We start from the raw sequence: 17,747 nt of genomic DNA, 5'->3' as shown, positions 1-17,747 counted from the left end.
TTCCCTCTGCACATACTTGGCTAGGAATGACCATCCCGTGCCATGCTATTTCAACCTGTCCCATTTTCTTTTTGTGGCCGTTCCATGATAATTTTATCTACTGACAACTGTTCAGTCCTTTTGATATATTTTTGTGCACTGTAATTTAGAGTAAAATCTCGTTAATTCGAAGTGTGTCGGACTGCAAAAAATCTTCTGATTAAGCAGATTTTCGCATTGCTGAAAAGAGGAAAAAAACTGAATAAGGAGCACAAAACTGGGTGACACAAACATTTCACGTTTATTTTCTGCCATGATTGCTACGTTCAACAAAGCTGCAGTCGACATTCAGGGACTTAGTAATCATTGCTAAAGCAGGCGCCCAAGTGGGCTCATTGTCGTCTCTGACATCGCCTACTGGTACACTGTCTGTGCTGTTGGTGACTTGGTCATCCACATTAGCATATTTTGTATGAATGTCTGCTGCTGTTTTCAAGTACAGCCGAACCCACTTATAACATCCCCGATATAACAATTTATTGATAATGGCCACATTTCAGTGCATTTACGATTGTCCGACCCTGCTATTCAAACTGCTTTCAGATATATAACAAACGTTTCTTAAATCTCTGTACTGTTGCAACAAACTCTTCGAACCCGGTCAGGGTAAAAAGAGGGCACACGGAAGTACCAATGCACAGAAGCATGACCAAACTAGGTGCACAGCAGCGCACACCCTGCTCCAGTCAAACCATGATGATATGGCCTTCGAGATGAGTGAGCAACTGCCATGCTATAATTTCGGAAGCTGTGAAGAAAGTCGCTCACCGTTAGGCACACCTCCAGACACGAGGAGGTGTGCAGCATAAACAGCATGGCATTAACCGTCATGTGCACAAGTGTGATATTGGATGCCACAACAGCGGCACCCTCGTTTTTGCTCAATTGTCCATGTGGCACCACGTGTAGTACACCTATTTCAACCATTTAGCATGGCCATCTGTCCTTCCACCATCGGAGCAACGGCTGCTCAATCATTCCTGTCATTACTGTGAATATTCGTGTGGCCCAAGTGGGCGAGAATGCTGCACCACGCAATGTTGCAAAGGATCAGTGGTCTACTGCGCCGTTATCAGATCATGAATCTGTGACACTTCGCTTACGTGTTGCCGATCGCTGATAATGGTTTGCGGAGACATTCTACCTTTCAAACATCCCATTTTTTTGCCCGAAGCGACGTAACGTAATGTTATGGCTCTTGTGTAGCCGATACGCTGTCGTAATTCCGAGACCATGATGTCGGAGACCTTTGCGGAATGGTGGCATGACGTAGTAGTTTCCCCGAAGTTTACGCTTCCAGCTAACTAGGATGCTTCAATCTTGTGTGCAAAATACGCTCATGTCCCCCTGGTAGTAAAATATATTACAAGCTCTGGAATAAAAAAATGGCAGCTGTGCTTGCAGTTTCAAAATTACAGCTGATTGGAATCGGGCGCTGTTTGAAAACAGCTCTACGATGCCGTATTGCAATCTTTAGACGGTGGTTCTAAGAGGAATTTGCAGCTAGTCGCAGGAACGCTCCAGCAGCAGAAATGACACTGAAAATCTGGTTTTCAAACCAAAGTGCTGCCGAATTGTACCTGCCCACGCCAGCTTCAGTGCGGTTAATTTTTTACCGCTTTTAAGGGCGAATCTATATAGTCGAAACCCGCAATAACGATATCCCGTGACTACGAAATTCTCGCAACAGCAAACTACTTTCATATCGCCGGCGAACGGCCATAGGATTCAATGCATTTTGTACCTCTTGACAATGAAATGTCGCTGTACTACAATCCTGCATCAACAAAATTTGCCGGAATGTAACCCCGCACGTTACCTACTCGCGCAAGGCTAGCAGGCTCAAATGTGCTGAAAAGTGCTGAAGTGCGATTGGTTTTTAAAAAAATTTCGTAAAATACCACCACATTACACTTGCGTGAGCAGCGCCATTTTTGTTTACAAAAACAACCAAGCGCCTGAAGCGATTGCGCCTGAAACACGTCATGGCCGCCATCTTGCTTTTGATCGCCACCTGTTTGAAGTGGCAGCATGTTGCTACCGACATGTGATGACAATTTTTGCACACCTAGTGCAGTGCGTATGTGCGCCTTGGCGAGAAAAATGCAGCAAAAACAAGGAAATACACGTCCCACCGATCTGGAATTGTTTATGGCACTTGAGAATGGCAGTATCAGCATAGAGTGCCACGCATCGGGCCGTGATTGAGTGATCGTCTGGGAATATGCATTTCTTGCTTCAAGAACATTGGTTTTGGCGACACCTGACAGGCATCGCGCGTGGATTCAGCGCCGGACATAGATTTGTACAAAAGGGTTAATCATGATTGATTTCCTTAGAGTACACGAGATACGATCACTTTTACACTCGGCACTGGACCCATCGGTGCCTATGGGCAACAGCGTGCACTGCAGAAATGCTGCTGCATGCGTGAAGCTTTATTGTGCTTCGTCTGGTGCCGAGTTACGCAAAACCTCGCAAAAGTGATTGCATCTCCGAAAGCGATCGACCGAGAATACTGCTCCATGGTAGTGCTGCTACTGCTGATCAGCGCATGCAGTGCACTTCGTACTGTCAGCAATGTGGTTCTATATCCTCGAGCAAAGCTTGGCAAAGTAGGCTAACAGAATTTTGACAGTAAATTTTTGTTCTGCAATGCATTACCTATCTTTGCTGTCTCATTTTTCAACAACGAAATTCTCGCGAGAGCAAATTTTTTTGCGTTCCCCGCCGATTTCGTTATTGTGAGGTTCAACTGTGTAATGAATTCCTGATAAAACGACCACATTTAGCGAAACAATCAAGTTCACTATAAACATGCTTAACTGTAGTCGGCAAAGCATAGTTATCGTTAGTCTAGTCTGTTGCTCCCTGCGTTGTCTTCATACACTAGTGTAAAAGTGCACGTGGGCTACATTTTTCGTGCAGTCTAAAATTGCGCACACGAAACACGCCAGCAACGAAGAAAATGTAACACATACGACAACGCATGCGATGCAGCTGGTATGTTACACAGGAAAAACCAGAATTGTAGAACCAAAAGCGGCACGCTTATTGATAATGACGTTCTGGCTTGCTTCTTAGTAGCGAGTGGAAATGCACAAAATTGACATGCACTGCCACGCAATGTAAGCACTTCGCACAGCTGTACAGCTTATCAGCGCCCTTATGTGGAATCTAACACTTGCTCAACTGGTGGTGTCCGATTCTTGCTAGCTGGTAACGTTGATTGCTTCCGGTGCTTGCAGTACATAAATGTGTGGCCTTCGAGATCATACTCCAAGAGAGCCATCACTGTTGTGATTCGAATGCATATGAAGTTTCTCGTTGAATGCTGAAAATGCATAATGGCTGCCATATTTCTGATAGTATAGATATGTGAAGCCGGAAGCGCGTCGCAGCATGCTGGTGGCCACAACCAGGATCTACAAATTGTCCAGAGATGTGCGTGCTGACTTTGCAAATTATGAGAATGCAGAAATTCTCTAAATTTAACCCAATTTTCATGTAAGCCAACATCGTATTATTGAGGTTTTACTGTATTCTTCTATTGCATTGGTGGCTCCTAAAAATAAATTACTGGCTAGTAAATAAAGCTTTGACAAGGCTAAGAATTTAGAGGAACCTCCTCCCATAAAAGTGCACATAAGTGCAGAGAACCATTGCCGCAGGGAATAAATAAAACCTGAGGAGAGATGGCTTCTGGGACATCAGTGTGGCATGATTACGGAGCTTTGAGAGGCTCACAAATACAGGCGTGCACATGTTGCCACTTGTTGGGCCACGATTTTGTAGTGGTGGCTTCTGCTCGATTCTATGCCACTATTATCAACCACTGTTCACAGATGGCTGATCCTACTGATAGTGCAGGTAAAGTTTCACTCTTTTAGTGTGAAAAGCACCAAAAAGAAAAGGCATCGCTAAAAATTGTGCCCCAGCATAGCGAACTCAATGCACGGAAAGTGGTACATGCTATAGATGCTTTCTGCGCAGGTTAAGGTCAATAAAGTGACATAGCAAAGGGATACAGTAAAACCTAGCTAATTTGACCCTCGTTAATTAGAAAATTTTGATAATTAAGACCCATCCGTTGGTCCTGGCAAGTGTATGCATTATTTAATGTAATCTCTCTGTTGGACTGCGCATCACTTAATTCGTACAACTCACGGAGCTTGAGGAGTATGGAGCGCCGCAAATGTGCAGTGCAAAAGAGCAAGAACGGCACTTGCATCCAGATGAAATGAAGCGGCAGAGTCTGCATCACCATAGTGATCAGTGAAAATCGCAAGGTCCATTCATATAGGTCGAGGCTGAAATGCACTTCTAAACGAAAGGGCAGCGACCTATGGTAATGCAATTTATGCGCATCTACACCTCCTATGGCTGCACCAGTTCATGAAAATTATGCATCTATTATGTCTGTAATGGAATAATTTGATTAATTACAGAGAATGTCTCTAGAATAGGAAAATGCAAAGTCACAGGCTGTTTGCTTCCATCCACAGCTAATTATGTGTACGAAACTACAGGCTTTCTGCAGTTTGCTCGTGGCGATGTCTGCCGAGATATACCGAGATGGTATAACCGTATTTAACACATACTGTCGTCAAAACTCTTATGCGTAGCCATAAAAGGTAATGGCAATATATATATATTGACTGGGGTTGTGTGAATATTTCAGAATTCCAAATACAGTGGAACCTCGTTCATACGTTTTTCACCGGACCGGGGGAAAAAACGTAACAGCCGGGAAAATGCAAGTGAGGAAAGCTCCGAAAATGAATGAAAAAAGTGCAGCCTCAACTATAGACAATTTATTTCCGCAGAGTGCGCTTAGGACTTAAAAAAATCTAGAATGGTGGCTTGCCGTTTCTTTCGCTCGCTAGAAATCGCCACACGTTTCTCAATAGCCTGGAAGGCCGCATTGCTGTCAGCGTCGCTGTAAGGTGCGACGTACCTGCGGAGGAGGTCCAGAGCCACGACGGCTTCTCCAAAGCTTGGATTTGGCAACTCCCCGGCATCATGCGGCTCGTGCTCCTCGTCGTCACCGCGCCACGGCAATGGCAACGGACGAAGGAATATCCGTGGGAAATTTTGCCCTCTTTGGCATAATCATGCTAGCGTGCTAACGATTGTTTAATATTGCTGCGGAGCGCGCGCGTCCGAGCAGCCCGGTTGCGCGCGGCGCGGTTTCGCGAGAAATGTAAACAAGAGAAGAGAGCGGGCCCGATAGGCGGAGCAATGCCATGAGCAACGCCAACTTCCGGCTCCACTTAAGCTTCACAAAGAGTGACGTCAGGGCCTCTCCCGAGTTTCCTTCCTCCGTGAGTCGACTCGTCCAAAAAGGGTGTCCAAAAACCATGCGGTGACTGTAATCACAGTGATGATAGTGAGAGCATTTTTCACGGATGGCCACTTAGTGGCGGCCTCTCGAACTGGCGTGCGGCTACTGTGCGGCTTCTTGCAGCCAGTTCTATAGCCAAGCCTGGCCAAGCGCCGCCAAAACTCGTCAAAAGCCAAAATGGCGGTTGGAACGCGTTGCCTACTCGAGCCCAGGCGGGTTCGAGGTGCTAAGTTGCGACGTATCATGCGGGAACGTTTTTACAGCTACTACGTAATAGCGGGGTTCCTTATACATTGGATCCTATGGAAGCTATGCCGGGACCGGATGAAAACGACGTAGCAGCCGGGAAAACGCAGCAGTGAGGAACGTAACAGCGGGGTTCTACTGTATTATCAAATGTTATATTTTCAATATTCGTATTCAGTTCGAAACTAGGTTATTTGAAAATTTTTTAGTATTCAATTGGGAGCGAATATTTAATACAAATCTAAGATATCGCTGGCTGTGCGAGATCAAACATGATTCTTAGTGTTTGTTTCCAAGAAAATGTCGGATTTTGTGCTGAACTTTGTGGTCATTTCATATTGGCGAAATTTTGCCTGTAAAACCTGCTTAGCTACTGGACGTATAAGCTTTGCAGGAAAGCCAGCCTCTCAGTAGCAAGGGGCACTGGTTTGTGAACAGCGAGGGTGCACTCTTTTGCAGGTACCATCCCCAATCCTGAGCTTATTGCTTGACAGCAAAGGTGATGAGTGGCGACTGGTACAGGGTCAAATGCCTCTGAGTTTACGGGCACTTGATGCGTTATTAGCCCCGAGAACAAACTACAGGTGCACTGCGAGCGCCGCTCGCGTGACGTCAGGGGACAGACTCGCGCCTGTCGTCTGCTGCTGTTTGGGCGGTATCTGGGTGCCATCTGCAGTGTTATCGTTTGTTCGCTCTCGTTCCCTCTGCTTGTATACTTATGGCGGTCATCTCAAATATATATTTATGACGTCTTCATTCGTGAAAATATATCCAAAGAGCTTATTTCTTAGACGACAATGCAGCTCTCAGAGGGAATGCTACTGTGCCAGCCGAAGGAGTGCAGACCAGCCCATTGTGGGTTTTTCATGCGCGGATCGACAACCGCAAGAACACAGCATATAAGAATCCAGTTATGATACCATACTTGCCGCCGTGCAACAAGTGTGTCACAAACACTGACTATATATTAACTTCTACAACAGTTATGTCGATTTTAATCTGCTAGAACAGGTTTTTTGACGAGTGATTCCTGCTATAATATAGAAAATTTGCATTTCTTCACAGAAACGCTGCGCAGTAAAACGAGGACTTAACTAACACTGCAGTTTAGATTCTATCAGCACCACTTGCTTTTTTAACTGCTTCTCAAAATTAGGTGGTTTTTCACATGTTTTTTTAAGGGGCAGTAATTTGAAGTAAAGCTGATTGAAGCTTACAGCTGTTTGCAGAATACGAAAAGGAAAGTACAAATACATATTCCCTTTTCCGTGCTACACGTTCAACTCACCTGAGCAATTTACTGGTGTTTGTTTCTTTAGGAATATGCAGGACGAATCTGTTTGGTGAACTGACACATGCTACTCGGGCCATATTTTTTAGTGCCTTTTGGACCGTATGGTTGCAGCTAGAAAGAAGAAGCGTCATTCATTAGTAGTATGGGCCATATTGTAGATATCGTAGTTCCCCGGTGGAGGGTCAAAAATTAAGTGAAATATGGGAGGCTTGTGGTGTCTTCCTTATGAGGGTTTGAGAGGTTCTGTTTTATGTACTGACGAAGCAAATAGTTATCCGTTTCTATAATTAAACAATGCTGGATTGAGACATGGTGAGGCAGAAGGTGCTTGAATTTTGCTTTTTTAGGCACCCTAAGCTGCGCTGTAGTACCTCGAGTATACTTTAGGCATTGTAATTGGCGCTGTAAAAAACTGCTTCATGGTTTCAATTCGAACTTGCAGTGAACTGATGGGTTTCGCGAACAATGTGTGCCTCGCCATAATGACAGTCGGTTGCTTCCGTTGTGTGAGGGGTGTGCCATATTGCCGATAAAGGCTACTGAGGGCCACCATGAAACATTTCATCGCTTGGAGTTGATTGGCTCTCGATGTTAACCATGAAACTTTTCTTTCAGGTGATTGCTACTACGGTATTTGTGAATTATGCAAATACTCTACATGACGCGCCATCGTGTTAGCACCCATGAGCAATTCGTTTTATGGGGACCTGTTTCAGAGAGCAGTGAAAGTAGCCGCAAACTTTTTCATACGAAATGCGTGCCTAACTCTTTGTTTTACGCACTAATAAAGTGGCCATATTTGACTAGAACAACTCACCAGAGTAATAAGAATCATGACAGCTTCGCTTAATAGTGTCTAACACGGATAACATGTTGATGCCAGTGACCAAGATTTTTTTCTTCCAAGTAAAATGCAGTGTCTCTCATAGCTAAGTACTAAGGGATTTTTAAGTGTTTAGCGAAGCATCATACACAACTTCGCCTGTTGAATTTGCAGACATTCTTTTTACGCAAAATTTATGGACAGGCGCGGAGCATACATGCATTGCAAAACCAGTAGAACGCTTCAATTCTACATAGCTTGCAATATCTAAGCCGTAAATTTTCTCGACTAATGTGCTTTTGAAGAAGGAACTGTGGTTCAGGCATGGCAGTAGAAAGAAGCCGACATATCCTTCAATAAGTACGGCTCCAGCCACCCATACCCCAAGCATGTACGAAGAGAACGAGTGCGTGCGGCAACAGAGCGAGCCGCAGCAAGCGGGCGTCCTGGCCGTGACGTCACTCGCGAGAGGGCACCACTCCATTTTCTTGCTGCTAATAACCTTTACCAGGGGGATGGTAAATGAATGAATGCTGATGTTTGGTTAGTGTGTGATAAATGTGCCCAAAAACAAGCACATGCCACTAGATCCTCATGGTATGTTCGCTTGTCAACTATTGTTGCTAGCTCCTTTTCACATGTTTGCTGCTGTGTTTTTGACCTATCACTGGCTATAGTTATGCATTTGTGTTGGTGGGCATTAGACGCTGTGAACTAAGAGCTTGTAATTACCAGTGGCTAATTTTTTTTTTCTTTCCTTCATTTTTGTGCACCACGCCTTGCGCAGTGACGGAAATGTTGGTCAATGTCCTGAACATCTGCTCAGACGATGAGCTCATGACGGAAGGGGATGACACGTTTGAAGGTAGGCACGCTATGAGCAGAGTGCTCTTTGCTTGTGTAGTATTTTTGTAGCTGTGGCATTTTAAGCAGTTTTGAATTGTCGTAAACTGTTACTAGACCATTTTAGTTTAGCGTAAGCTATATCATTGCGTACACTATGAAATAGCTGGTTGTCACTGCGCATGCGTAGAGCGCTAAACGACCCATAGCGTATAGCGTACGTATGCTATTTCTCAGATTTAACGTTACCGTCTTGCGTGATTTACGTAGTTTATTTATAACATGGCGGCGGTCACGTCTGCCAGCTTCGAATTGAATTTGGCGTTGCTTTTGTAAAATTCACTTCGTTTGTAGCAAATGACCATGTAAACGGCTTTCGCTTAGTCTCAGGCCACTTTGATGATAAAGTGTTATGGATAACCTTGGGGGGTTTTCGAGATCACTTCTCGTTTCAAACGAGTCTAAGCCTAATGAGAGAAGCATTCAAGATGTCAGCGCCACCTGTCGGTAAAGTTGGGAGATAGTCGCGGTGACAGCATATGGCCTCTGAGATAGGAAGATCTCGCAGGCCAACTAAAATTGTAATAAATGTGTGCTGCTTAGCGTGTGTTGTACTATAGTGTATAGCATATGCTATAGTTGCGTACATTATACTAGAACTGTCTACTAGTTGGGCAGTGATAACTAAACATTGTTATTTCTCCGATATTATGTGCCTTTTCAAGTGGTACCTTTCGTAATATACATCAGTATCATAAATTACTTTTCAAATTAAGGGTTGTGTAAACTGCAAGGAGGCTTTTACTCAAGGTAGAATAAATTAGAATGCTCTATATAGTCTGGAAAGTTATTTGATAATGAAGAAACTTAACAGGGTATTTTTGTTTGGTATTCAGATATTCTGAGGAGCTGTTTACACTATCTATGCTCAAGCTACATCTTAAAACCAAATATGAAGCAGTGTTTCACTTAATTTCGAACAGATTAAAAAAATATGTTGCAGCTGCTTATGTCGCTTCTTTGTGGCTGGGTTATCTGGAGGGGGAAGCTGTTAATAGTGAGGGAAGCTGCAGAAGCTTATGAAATTGCAGTTATTGTTTCTTGCAGCTGCTGTTGCTTAAGGTTGCAGGCAACTGCTGGCCAAGTTTAATTCATCTCTTAAAAGTTCTGTAAAAGATGTACACATTGTCAAGTTTTCTAGTTGGCTTGCATAATTAGAAAAGCAAGGCATATAGAGTGTTTCATATTTCACTCAGCATCTTATTTTATTAGTCAAGTGAAAGAAGTGTTCTTTAGCTGTTCTGTGATCAGTAGCCATCAGCAGTGATATGGCATGGTATGCTCATGTTATTTTGCCCTCACAAATGTCATATTATAATATAGATTGCATAATAAATCTTGTTTAAATAAAAGAATCAAAGACTAAGAATATGGAACTGCATGCTTATTGAGGAATTTTAAGAGGTATGTAGGAAGGTGATTGCATTATTTGAAATAGAATAGTAGCTACAAATTATTGAGTAAACTGCGCAGTAGAAGTGTTCTTGTATAACCAGGCTTTGCAAGACTTTACAGTGTTGTGCTAGTCGGGGAACTCTGCTGTAAAGACGGCACCTGCTTAGCTGCCATATGCCATATTTACTCTAATCTAACGCACACATTTTTTCCAATAAAACGGGTCGAGAAATTGCGTGTGTGTTAGAATAGAGTACGACCCGTTAGATTAGAGTGCGTTACCATATCGCCATTGGCATTTCAAAATGGCCGCCTCGCAGTGCTTCAAGCCTAGCTGCCGTAGCTTCCTCCATGTGCTGTAGTACACGTGCTTAGATTTTACACCGTCCGTCTTCCTGGTCTTCTCGTTTTCCGCATTCACTCTATCAGCATGGAAGTGCCAACTGCAAGGACATGCCAAGTTCATCAGGATGCCGCAATTAAAAGGAAAGTGGTCATGTGTGCAGAGGCGGACAGAAATCGGGCTGCATCACGGGTGTTCGGAGTTCCAGAAACTTGCACATGGGACTGGCGTGAACAGAAGGAGCTTTCTACTCCAGCGGCTGCTACGTACAGCACGACCACGCGGTCCCTATCTTGAAAGAGGTCTGCGATGGAGACAGTCTACGCATCTACACGCACTGCGCTGTGTTCTGGTCGCTTAGTGCACATTTAAACGAGAGGCCACACAAAGGTCAATTCGCTCACTCCTGCTACCACACTTCCCCACTCTAGAGTTTTGATAGCTTCCGTGGTGATTGGATGAGTCGTGTTCATGTTTGCTTGTGCGTGCATGAACCTATGCCTGTTAATTTAGTTAGTAAGTGAATGTTTAAAAGTTTATACGGCCGATAAAAATATTCTTACTTTTCATATAGCTGTCTAATAATTTGCTATCATAATCGATGCTTCGCCTGTCATGTGAAACTGCGACTTGTTTTATTATTGCAACTTTAGTGTATTGGGAGTAAATCTTTGGTTTTCCAACTGAGAGAAAGTTGTATTCCTGTGTGAAAGAATGAAGTGTACAGTACTGTAAAGGACTTTCCTTTTTTTGGTCACGGAAAACAGGTGGGCGTTACAATCGAGGGCACGTTGGAATAGAGTAAATATGGTATGTAAAGAATTTGCTTGAGGTAAAAACAAGTGTTTATACGACACACTGTTTGAGAATGTGGACATCTTTGATAACTGAGCATGCTTCATTCTAACGCACCCTCGATTGTAACGTGCGATCAAAAAAAAAAAAAAAACAACCCTCAATTGTAATTCGCACCCATTTGCTCTGACCTAAAAAAAGAAAAGCCCTTTGCAGTACCGCACACCTCATTCTTTCATACAGAAATACAATTTTCTCTCATTTGGGAAAACAGATTCTCTTAATTCACTAAAGTTGCGATAAATAAAAAAGTCGCAGTTTCATCCGAAATGTGAAGTATCGTTTGCGAGAGCAAATTGGTAGACAGCTATACGAAAAGTAAGGATAGTTTTATTGGCCGTGTAAACTTTTAAACATTGGCTTACTAACCAAATGAACAAGTATGGTGTCACGCACGCACAAGAAAACATGAACACATCTCACTCAGTGACCGTTTAGACTCTTTATCGAAACGCTGGATTGCGGAAGCAGGAGCGAGCGAATTTACCTTAGTGCGGCCTCTCGCTTCAAAGCAAACTAAGCGACGAGAACACAGCGTGGTGCGTCTAGGTGTGTAGACTCTTGTCTCCATCGCAGATTGCTTTCAAGACGGGCCGCGCGGCCTCACCGAACGCGGCAGCCGCCGGAGTAGAATGTCTTTCCTGTTTGCGCCCGTCCCGTATGCAAGTTCTGGGAACCCTGAACGCCCGTGATGCAGCCAGATTTCCATCCATCTCCGCACACGTGATCACTTTCCTTTTAATTACGACATCATGATGAACTCGGCGTGTCTTCAAAGTCAGCACTTCCATGCTGATAGAGCAAATGCAGAAAACAAGGAGACGGATGGTGGACTAACCTAAGCACACATACTACAGCACATGGAGGAAGCTATGGCAGCTAGGCTCAAAGCTTGTTCTAGGTGGCCATTTGGTGGATATTTGGTTGGTGGTGGATATGGTAACACAGGTGTAGGGTCGTACTCGATTCTAATGCGCACGCAATTTTTGGACCTGTTTTACCAAAAAATAGTGTGTTAGATTTGAGTAAATAGGGTATCAGTGTTTCAAAAAATGTGAAAGGATAAGTTTGTCATTGTTGGCATTGTGGTCGCACGATGTCTGTTACTGATTTTGGAGCAACAAAAAAGAAAGGGAATGGTGGGGGTTGTGGTATTACAACAGGCTCTGGGAAAATGTGGCACGCACGCCGATGCTTTGTGCCTGTGTTGTGTGTGTCTGCTGCTGGCATCTGTCCATTGTGCCTTTTTTTCTAGTGGTGGTGGTGGTGCTGTCTCTCTCCTGCCTGGGATTGGGTCGTTTCTTTTTTTCATCTCTCTTTGGCACCCCGGCGGACTGCTGAGGTTGACCCATGTCTTGTGGGAACTTGGGTGAACTGCGTGAACGCAGCACATTCTTGGGCAGCTTTAAGCGTTTCCCATTATGGATGCCTGTTGGTATAGGGTTGCTGTCGTTATAGGCCTGCAAGAGCTTTGCGTGTTATATATAGCAACATAGTGTTTGTTGGGTTGAAGTGAGCCTGTTGAGGCTTTGGACTTTTTCAACTTGCGTGTAAAGCTGCTTTCAACTGTGCAGTGCTTTGACATATTGGATTACAGTTGACCCTCAAGTGTAGGGCAACGCAGGAATGTTGGTTCATTTTAATGCAAAAGCATTATGTGTCCCATTACGTGAAAATTCGTTGTTGTAGTCGACGGCGTGACCGAATGATGGTGCCAAAAGTGATGCACAGCATAAACAGGAAAACGACATCAAAAAATGCTCGGAATGACATGAAATTGCTCAGGGTTGCTATAAATGAAGTAAACTAATAGCTTTGAGAAGAAAATTTGGTAAATTTTCTCGCACACACTTCCTCGTCGCCACAGTGACTCCATGGCTCTGGTTGATAAGTTGTGCCTAGTGTGTGCATCATTGCACACGTCACATCATAGTCCGCTGGCTTTCTACATGTGTGGCCTAGTGTGTGCGTCATTGCACACGTGGCGCTGCAGTCAGTGGGGAGGAGGTGGCACCACGTAATCAGTGCATAGAATAAAACAGATCGCAGTTTTGCCCGAAAGGCGAAGCATCGATTGCAATCGCAAATTAGTAGACAGCTATACAAAATAAGGATATTAGTTTTATCGGCCGTATAAACTTGCAAATATTTGCTTTCTAACTAAATTAACAAGGACGGTGTCACATGCGCACAAGTAAACATGAATACAGTGAAACCTCATTAAACCGTAGTTGGCCGGAGCTCGGACAAAGTACGTACTAAACTGTAGTACTGCTTAACCAAAATAGCATGAGATCGCCCACTTACGTGTCGAAAATGGAACTCTGAGAGAGTGCGATGAAAGGGGAAAAAGACTTGCAGTATTTATTCACTTCGCACGACAAGTTTTACTTTCGTTTGATGCTGCGGCAGCCTAACAGCAACGACAGCAGCCTCAAACTTACTGAAGCTGCGAGCCAGCTTTTCAGCCAGCCCCCTTTTCTTCCCAAACACTCGCATGGCAGATTCCTCGTCGGCGTTGAATGTTCTTCGTGCACGCAGGCGGTAGCGCTCCAGAAGTCGTGGGATGCCTTTTTCATTGCGGGGTGCTGTTCTCGTCGCGATGACTGCATTCATGAGGCTGACGTAACGCGCAGCTTCTGCCACTGTCGGGCCTGAATCGCCTGTGCTGTCACTTTCTGTGTCATCCTAATCGCTGTTGCTGGTTGACATTTCGGCAGCAACAGAAGCAACGATGGTGAAAAGTCGAACCTCGCGCCGACATCTCTTCGCGGTCACAGCTGCGCCCCCGAGCAACTTCTTCGCATTCCAAATGCCACACATCGTAGTCAACAGTATATCCCCGTCGCGTGCCAGTGCTGACTTCTGTGTGTCACGTTCGATAGCACAAACAATCCCTAATTTTTCTTCTATCCTGCGCACCCGGCGTCTTTTTTATCCAAGCTTCGGCACGATGCCACAATGCTCTCTGGCACAGCACCGAAATGATGTTGATGTGGCTTCACGTGCAAACGCACAAGGTGCTTGGAGGCCGTTGCTCTGATCTCTGAGGCTTGTTCTGCCGGGCTGCCTGATGGTGACGACTCACCTCCGTGTTTGCACGACAAAAAGTGGAAACACTATGTGTTAGCCGATACGTACGCAATAAGCTGGTACGGTTGATGCAGATACAAAACACATTATGTTCAATGGCCGCTGAGTCGGGGATTTGACTTTACTACAGTAAAAGCTCGTTAATTCGGATTTCTAGGGACCGTAAATTATGTCCGAATTAACCGAATGTCCGAATTATCGAGTGGACAACAAAAACAATAAATGCACGACTTTCATCAACAAACCTTTAATGCGCAAAGTAATAGAGGATGCTCGTCTGCTTTCGAGCAGACACCCGCGCGGATACTATTTTACGAAAGTCCTTCCAGGTGCTTAGCAGCTCGCATGCTGTCTGCAGTGTCCCAATAAAATTCTTCCAACACAGCAAGGGCCTCCGCGGCTCCTCTTCCTCCTCAGAATCTTCGCCGTGCAGCACGTCCCTGACAATTTCTTCTTCGGTAAGCGAGCCGGCTGTAACAACGCCGTCATCAATGCCGACGTAATCAGCGAGTGTCACCGCATCCGGCAGAACTCCTCCAAAATCCTTGCAGTCATCTCCATTGTCATGTAGCGACACTTCGGCCACTGCATCATCGCCAGGCTCACGCGCAACGAAGCCACTGTGTCTAAAACAGTTGGCAACGACGTGCGCGGGTGTGTTGTGCCAAAAGTAGGCAAGAATGTTGACCGCGCTCAAAAGATTCACGTCGTACTGCTTGCCGACTTGATGGCAGAGGAGCATCCGTTCCAGCACGCGCCTGCGGTATTTAGTCTTGACATACTGAATTATGCCTTGGTCTATCGGTTGGAGGGCCGATGTTGTGTTCGGCGGCAAGAAAACAACTTCTATGTTGTCCAGTCCAGTGACACTGTTATGCGCACTACAATTGTCCAGCACCATTAACACTTTGCGGTTCTTTGCGGAAAACTGTCGGTCTAACTTCTGCATCCAGCCACGAAAAATTTCCGACGTCATCCAGGCCTTTTTATTCGCTCGGTATTCCACCGGAAGAGCAGGCATGTTCTTAAAGCACAGTGGCTTTTGTGCCTTTCCAATGACGACAAGCGGCAAGCGCTCTGTTCCTGTCATGTTGGCGGCTAAAAGAATAGTGACGCGTTCCTTGAATCTTTTGCCACTGATGCACGGATCTCCTTTCATGGTCAGTCTTGTCTGGCAAAGCCTTAAAGAAAAGTGCTGTTTCATCAGCATTAAATATGTCATTTGGATCGTAGGCGGCAATGTGTTCGAGCAGCTGAGCGTTCTTCCAGTTGTTGGCAACGTCTTCGTTGACAGCGCTTCTTTCGCCGCACACAGTCTTAAAAACGAGGCCATGTCGCTCTCTGAAGCGCGCACACCACCCTTCCGATGCCTTGAATGCATCGATGTGCATCATCAGTGCAAACCTCTCGGCTTGCGCCATGATGAGGGGTCCACTCAATGGCAGATTTGCATTACGCGAGTCGACCACCCACCGAAGCAAAGCCTCTTCCAACTCTGGATGAGCGGCTGTTCGCAGACGCTTTCGTGACGCTCGAAACTTCTCGCTTTTGAACGCCTGAAGAATCTGTTCATTTTTCACATACGTGCTCAAGGTACTTCTTTTCACGTCGTACTTCTTCATGGCTTCTTGTCGAGAGAGTCCGTCCTTCAGGGCCCGCAAAATTTCCACCTTGGTAGCCAAGTCCTTCGCCTCGTATTTCGGCAGCTTCACCGGCGTTGCCATCGGCGGAGAATGCATTGACACGGGTGCACAACAGAAAAGCACCAATAAAGTTCAATAACTGAACTGCGCTAAATCCAGCGGTCCTCGCCAAAACAGCGTGCAAGGATGTAGCGCACCAACAGCAACAAATCGACAAAATGGCCCCGTCGATAATGCAGACACATGCAAAAACAAGGAAAAGCACCCATACAGCCACAAGTCGAGCCAATTGGATTGGATTGGCCAAGTTTCAGCCACTTGATGTCAATGGCGATGCTGCGTTTTGGCAACGAGGCGTTGGTTTGGGTATCACTTTTGTGCAGCGTTCGCCGTATTTTCGTTTTTGAGCCTCGGTGGCTGCCCGAAATCGTCTGAATTATCTGAGGTGGGCTGGAATCCATCCGAATTAACGAGAGTTTCGTCCCATAGACTCCTATATATAATTGTAGGGACCAGGCGCGAACGTCAAATTATCGAATTTTCTGAATTAACGGAAGTCGAATTAACGAGCTTTCACTGTACTTCTAAAACTAAACTACTGTTTAAGCGGCTACGGTTTAATGAGATTTTAGTGTACATCTCTCTCGGTGACCGCGGAAACTTGCTATCAAAATGCTGCACTGGAGCACGGAAGCAGCAGTGAGCAAATTGACCTTTGTGCTGTCCGTCGCTGCAACGCGAACTAAACATAGAAATCACAGCGCATACAAAGCTACCGGCACTCCGCATACTTAGTCCGCATCGCAGATTGCTTGCAAGATACGGTGCCTGTGCAGCCACGCAGGAAACAGCCACTGGAGTAAAACACCTTATTCCCCCCCCCCACCGTGCCTCGCGCGTGACAGAAGACAGCGCGCTTCCACCCCGCCTTCCTCTCTCGCGCTCTCGATATTGAGGTGCGATCGTCAGCTGACCCTCGCAAGCTTTCACTCGTACATACAGCATAAGGTGCATGGCGACAGTGTTAATGTGTTTGGACTTTATAAAAAACGTCATGGTGGTGGCAACGATGACAGTGATGGCAGAAATGGACTTGCAGTGTCCGTATAATTGCTATCGCAATAGAAGCATTGATGTCCAATTGAACGGCACTGAGCAGTCCTTCAATGAGCCTATTGAGACACTTGACATGTTTTCATGTGGCCTTACCGAGGCGCAGTTAGAGGACAGGCCAGAGCTTGCGTAAGCAAGGAACGCCTGGACAAGAAAAACATTTCACCAAAGGGACTATAATGCTTTCACATTCCCACACGTAAGCAGTCTTAAGTGTCTTTGCCAAATTTTTTAACTTATTCTCATGTTGCTGTTCTTTAGGATGAGGTGACAAATGGAAAAATCTTGCAACAAGCTAATAATACCGCCGGGGTGCCTGTGTCTCTCGCTGTGCCATTCTCTTTGCTCTTGTGTTGTGGTGGCGTCGGTCTGTGCTAAGACCTCGGTGTGCATTCTACCTCTAGCCGCCTATTTACTGTCCCTAGGTCTGTCCTCGGGAACCGAATCTCAGGAGGATAGTGAGTAAACCCTTTGTGCACGCCCATGTGTGTGCTGTAGAAGCAGGATCATGCCTTTTATTTTTCTCCCCTTGCCTTGTTTATCTCTCTCTCTCTCTCTCTCTCGTATTACCATGTCAGTGTGACTGTCGGCACCACATCCTCTTGCACTGCTGTGACTTGAGCAGTGAATTGTTCTTCACTACATTTGAACTCATG

The 17,747-nt window shown here is 45.3% G+C and overlaps 1 protein-coding gene across 6 annotated transcripts in view; it reads left to right on the top strand.

The window, feature by feature from the left end:
• Positions 1–17,747, top strand: part of LOC126518578 (serine/threonine-protein phosphatase 2B catalytic subunit 2-like) — a 146,105-nt gene that overhangs the window by 90,123 nt on the left and 38,235 nt on the right. For 2 of the 6 annotated variants that reach the window (XM_050168357.3, XM_050168356.3), the window contains exons 9-10: positions 8,534–8,611; positions 17,517–17,549. In XM_050168357.3, the coding sequence (XP_050024314.1) occupies positions 8,534–8,611; positions 17,517–17,549 (111 nt within the window). Of the gene's footprint in view, positions 1–8,533; positions 8,612–17,495; positions 17,550–17,747 lie in introns of all 6 variants that reach the window. The other 4 variants (XM_050168354.3, XM_050168353.3, XM_050168359.3 and 1 more) reach the window with 2 other exon arrangements.

The sequence above is a fragment of the Dermacentor andersoni genome, chromosome 1, assembly GCF_023375885.2.
Source record: "Dermacentor andersoni chromosome 1, qqDerAnde1_hic_scaffold, whole genome shotgun sequence".
NCBI classification, from domain to species: domain Eukaryota; kingdom Metazoa; phylum Arthropoda; class Arachnida; order Ixodida; family Ixodidae; genus Dermacentor; species Dermacentor andersoni.
Note: the sequence above shows the minus strand (reverse complement) of the source record. Positions and strands in the feature narration are given on the sequence as shown.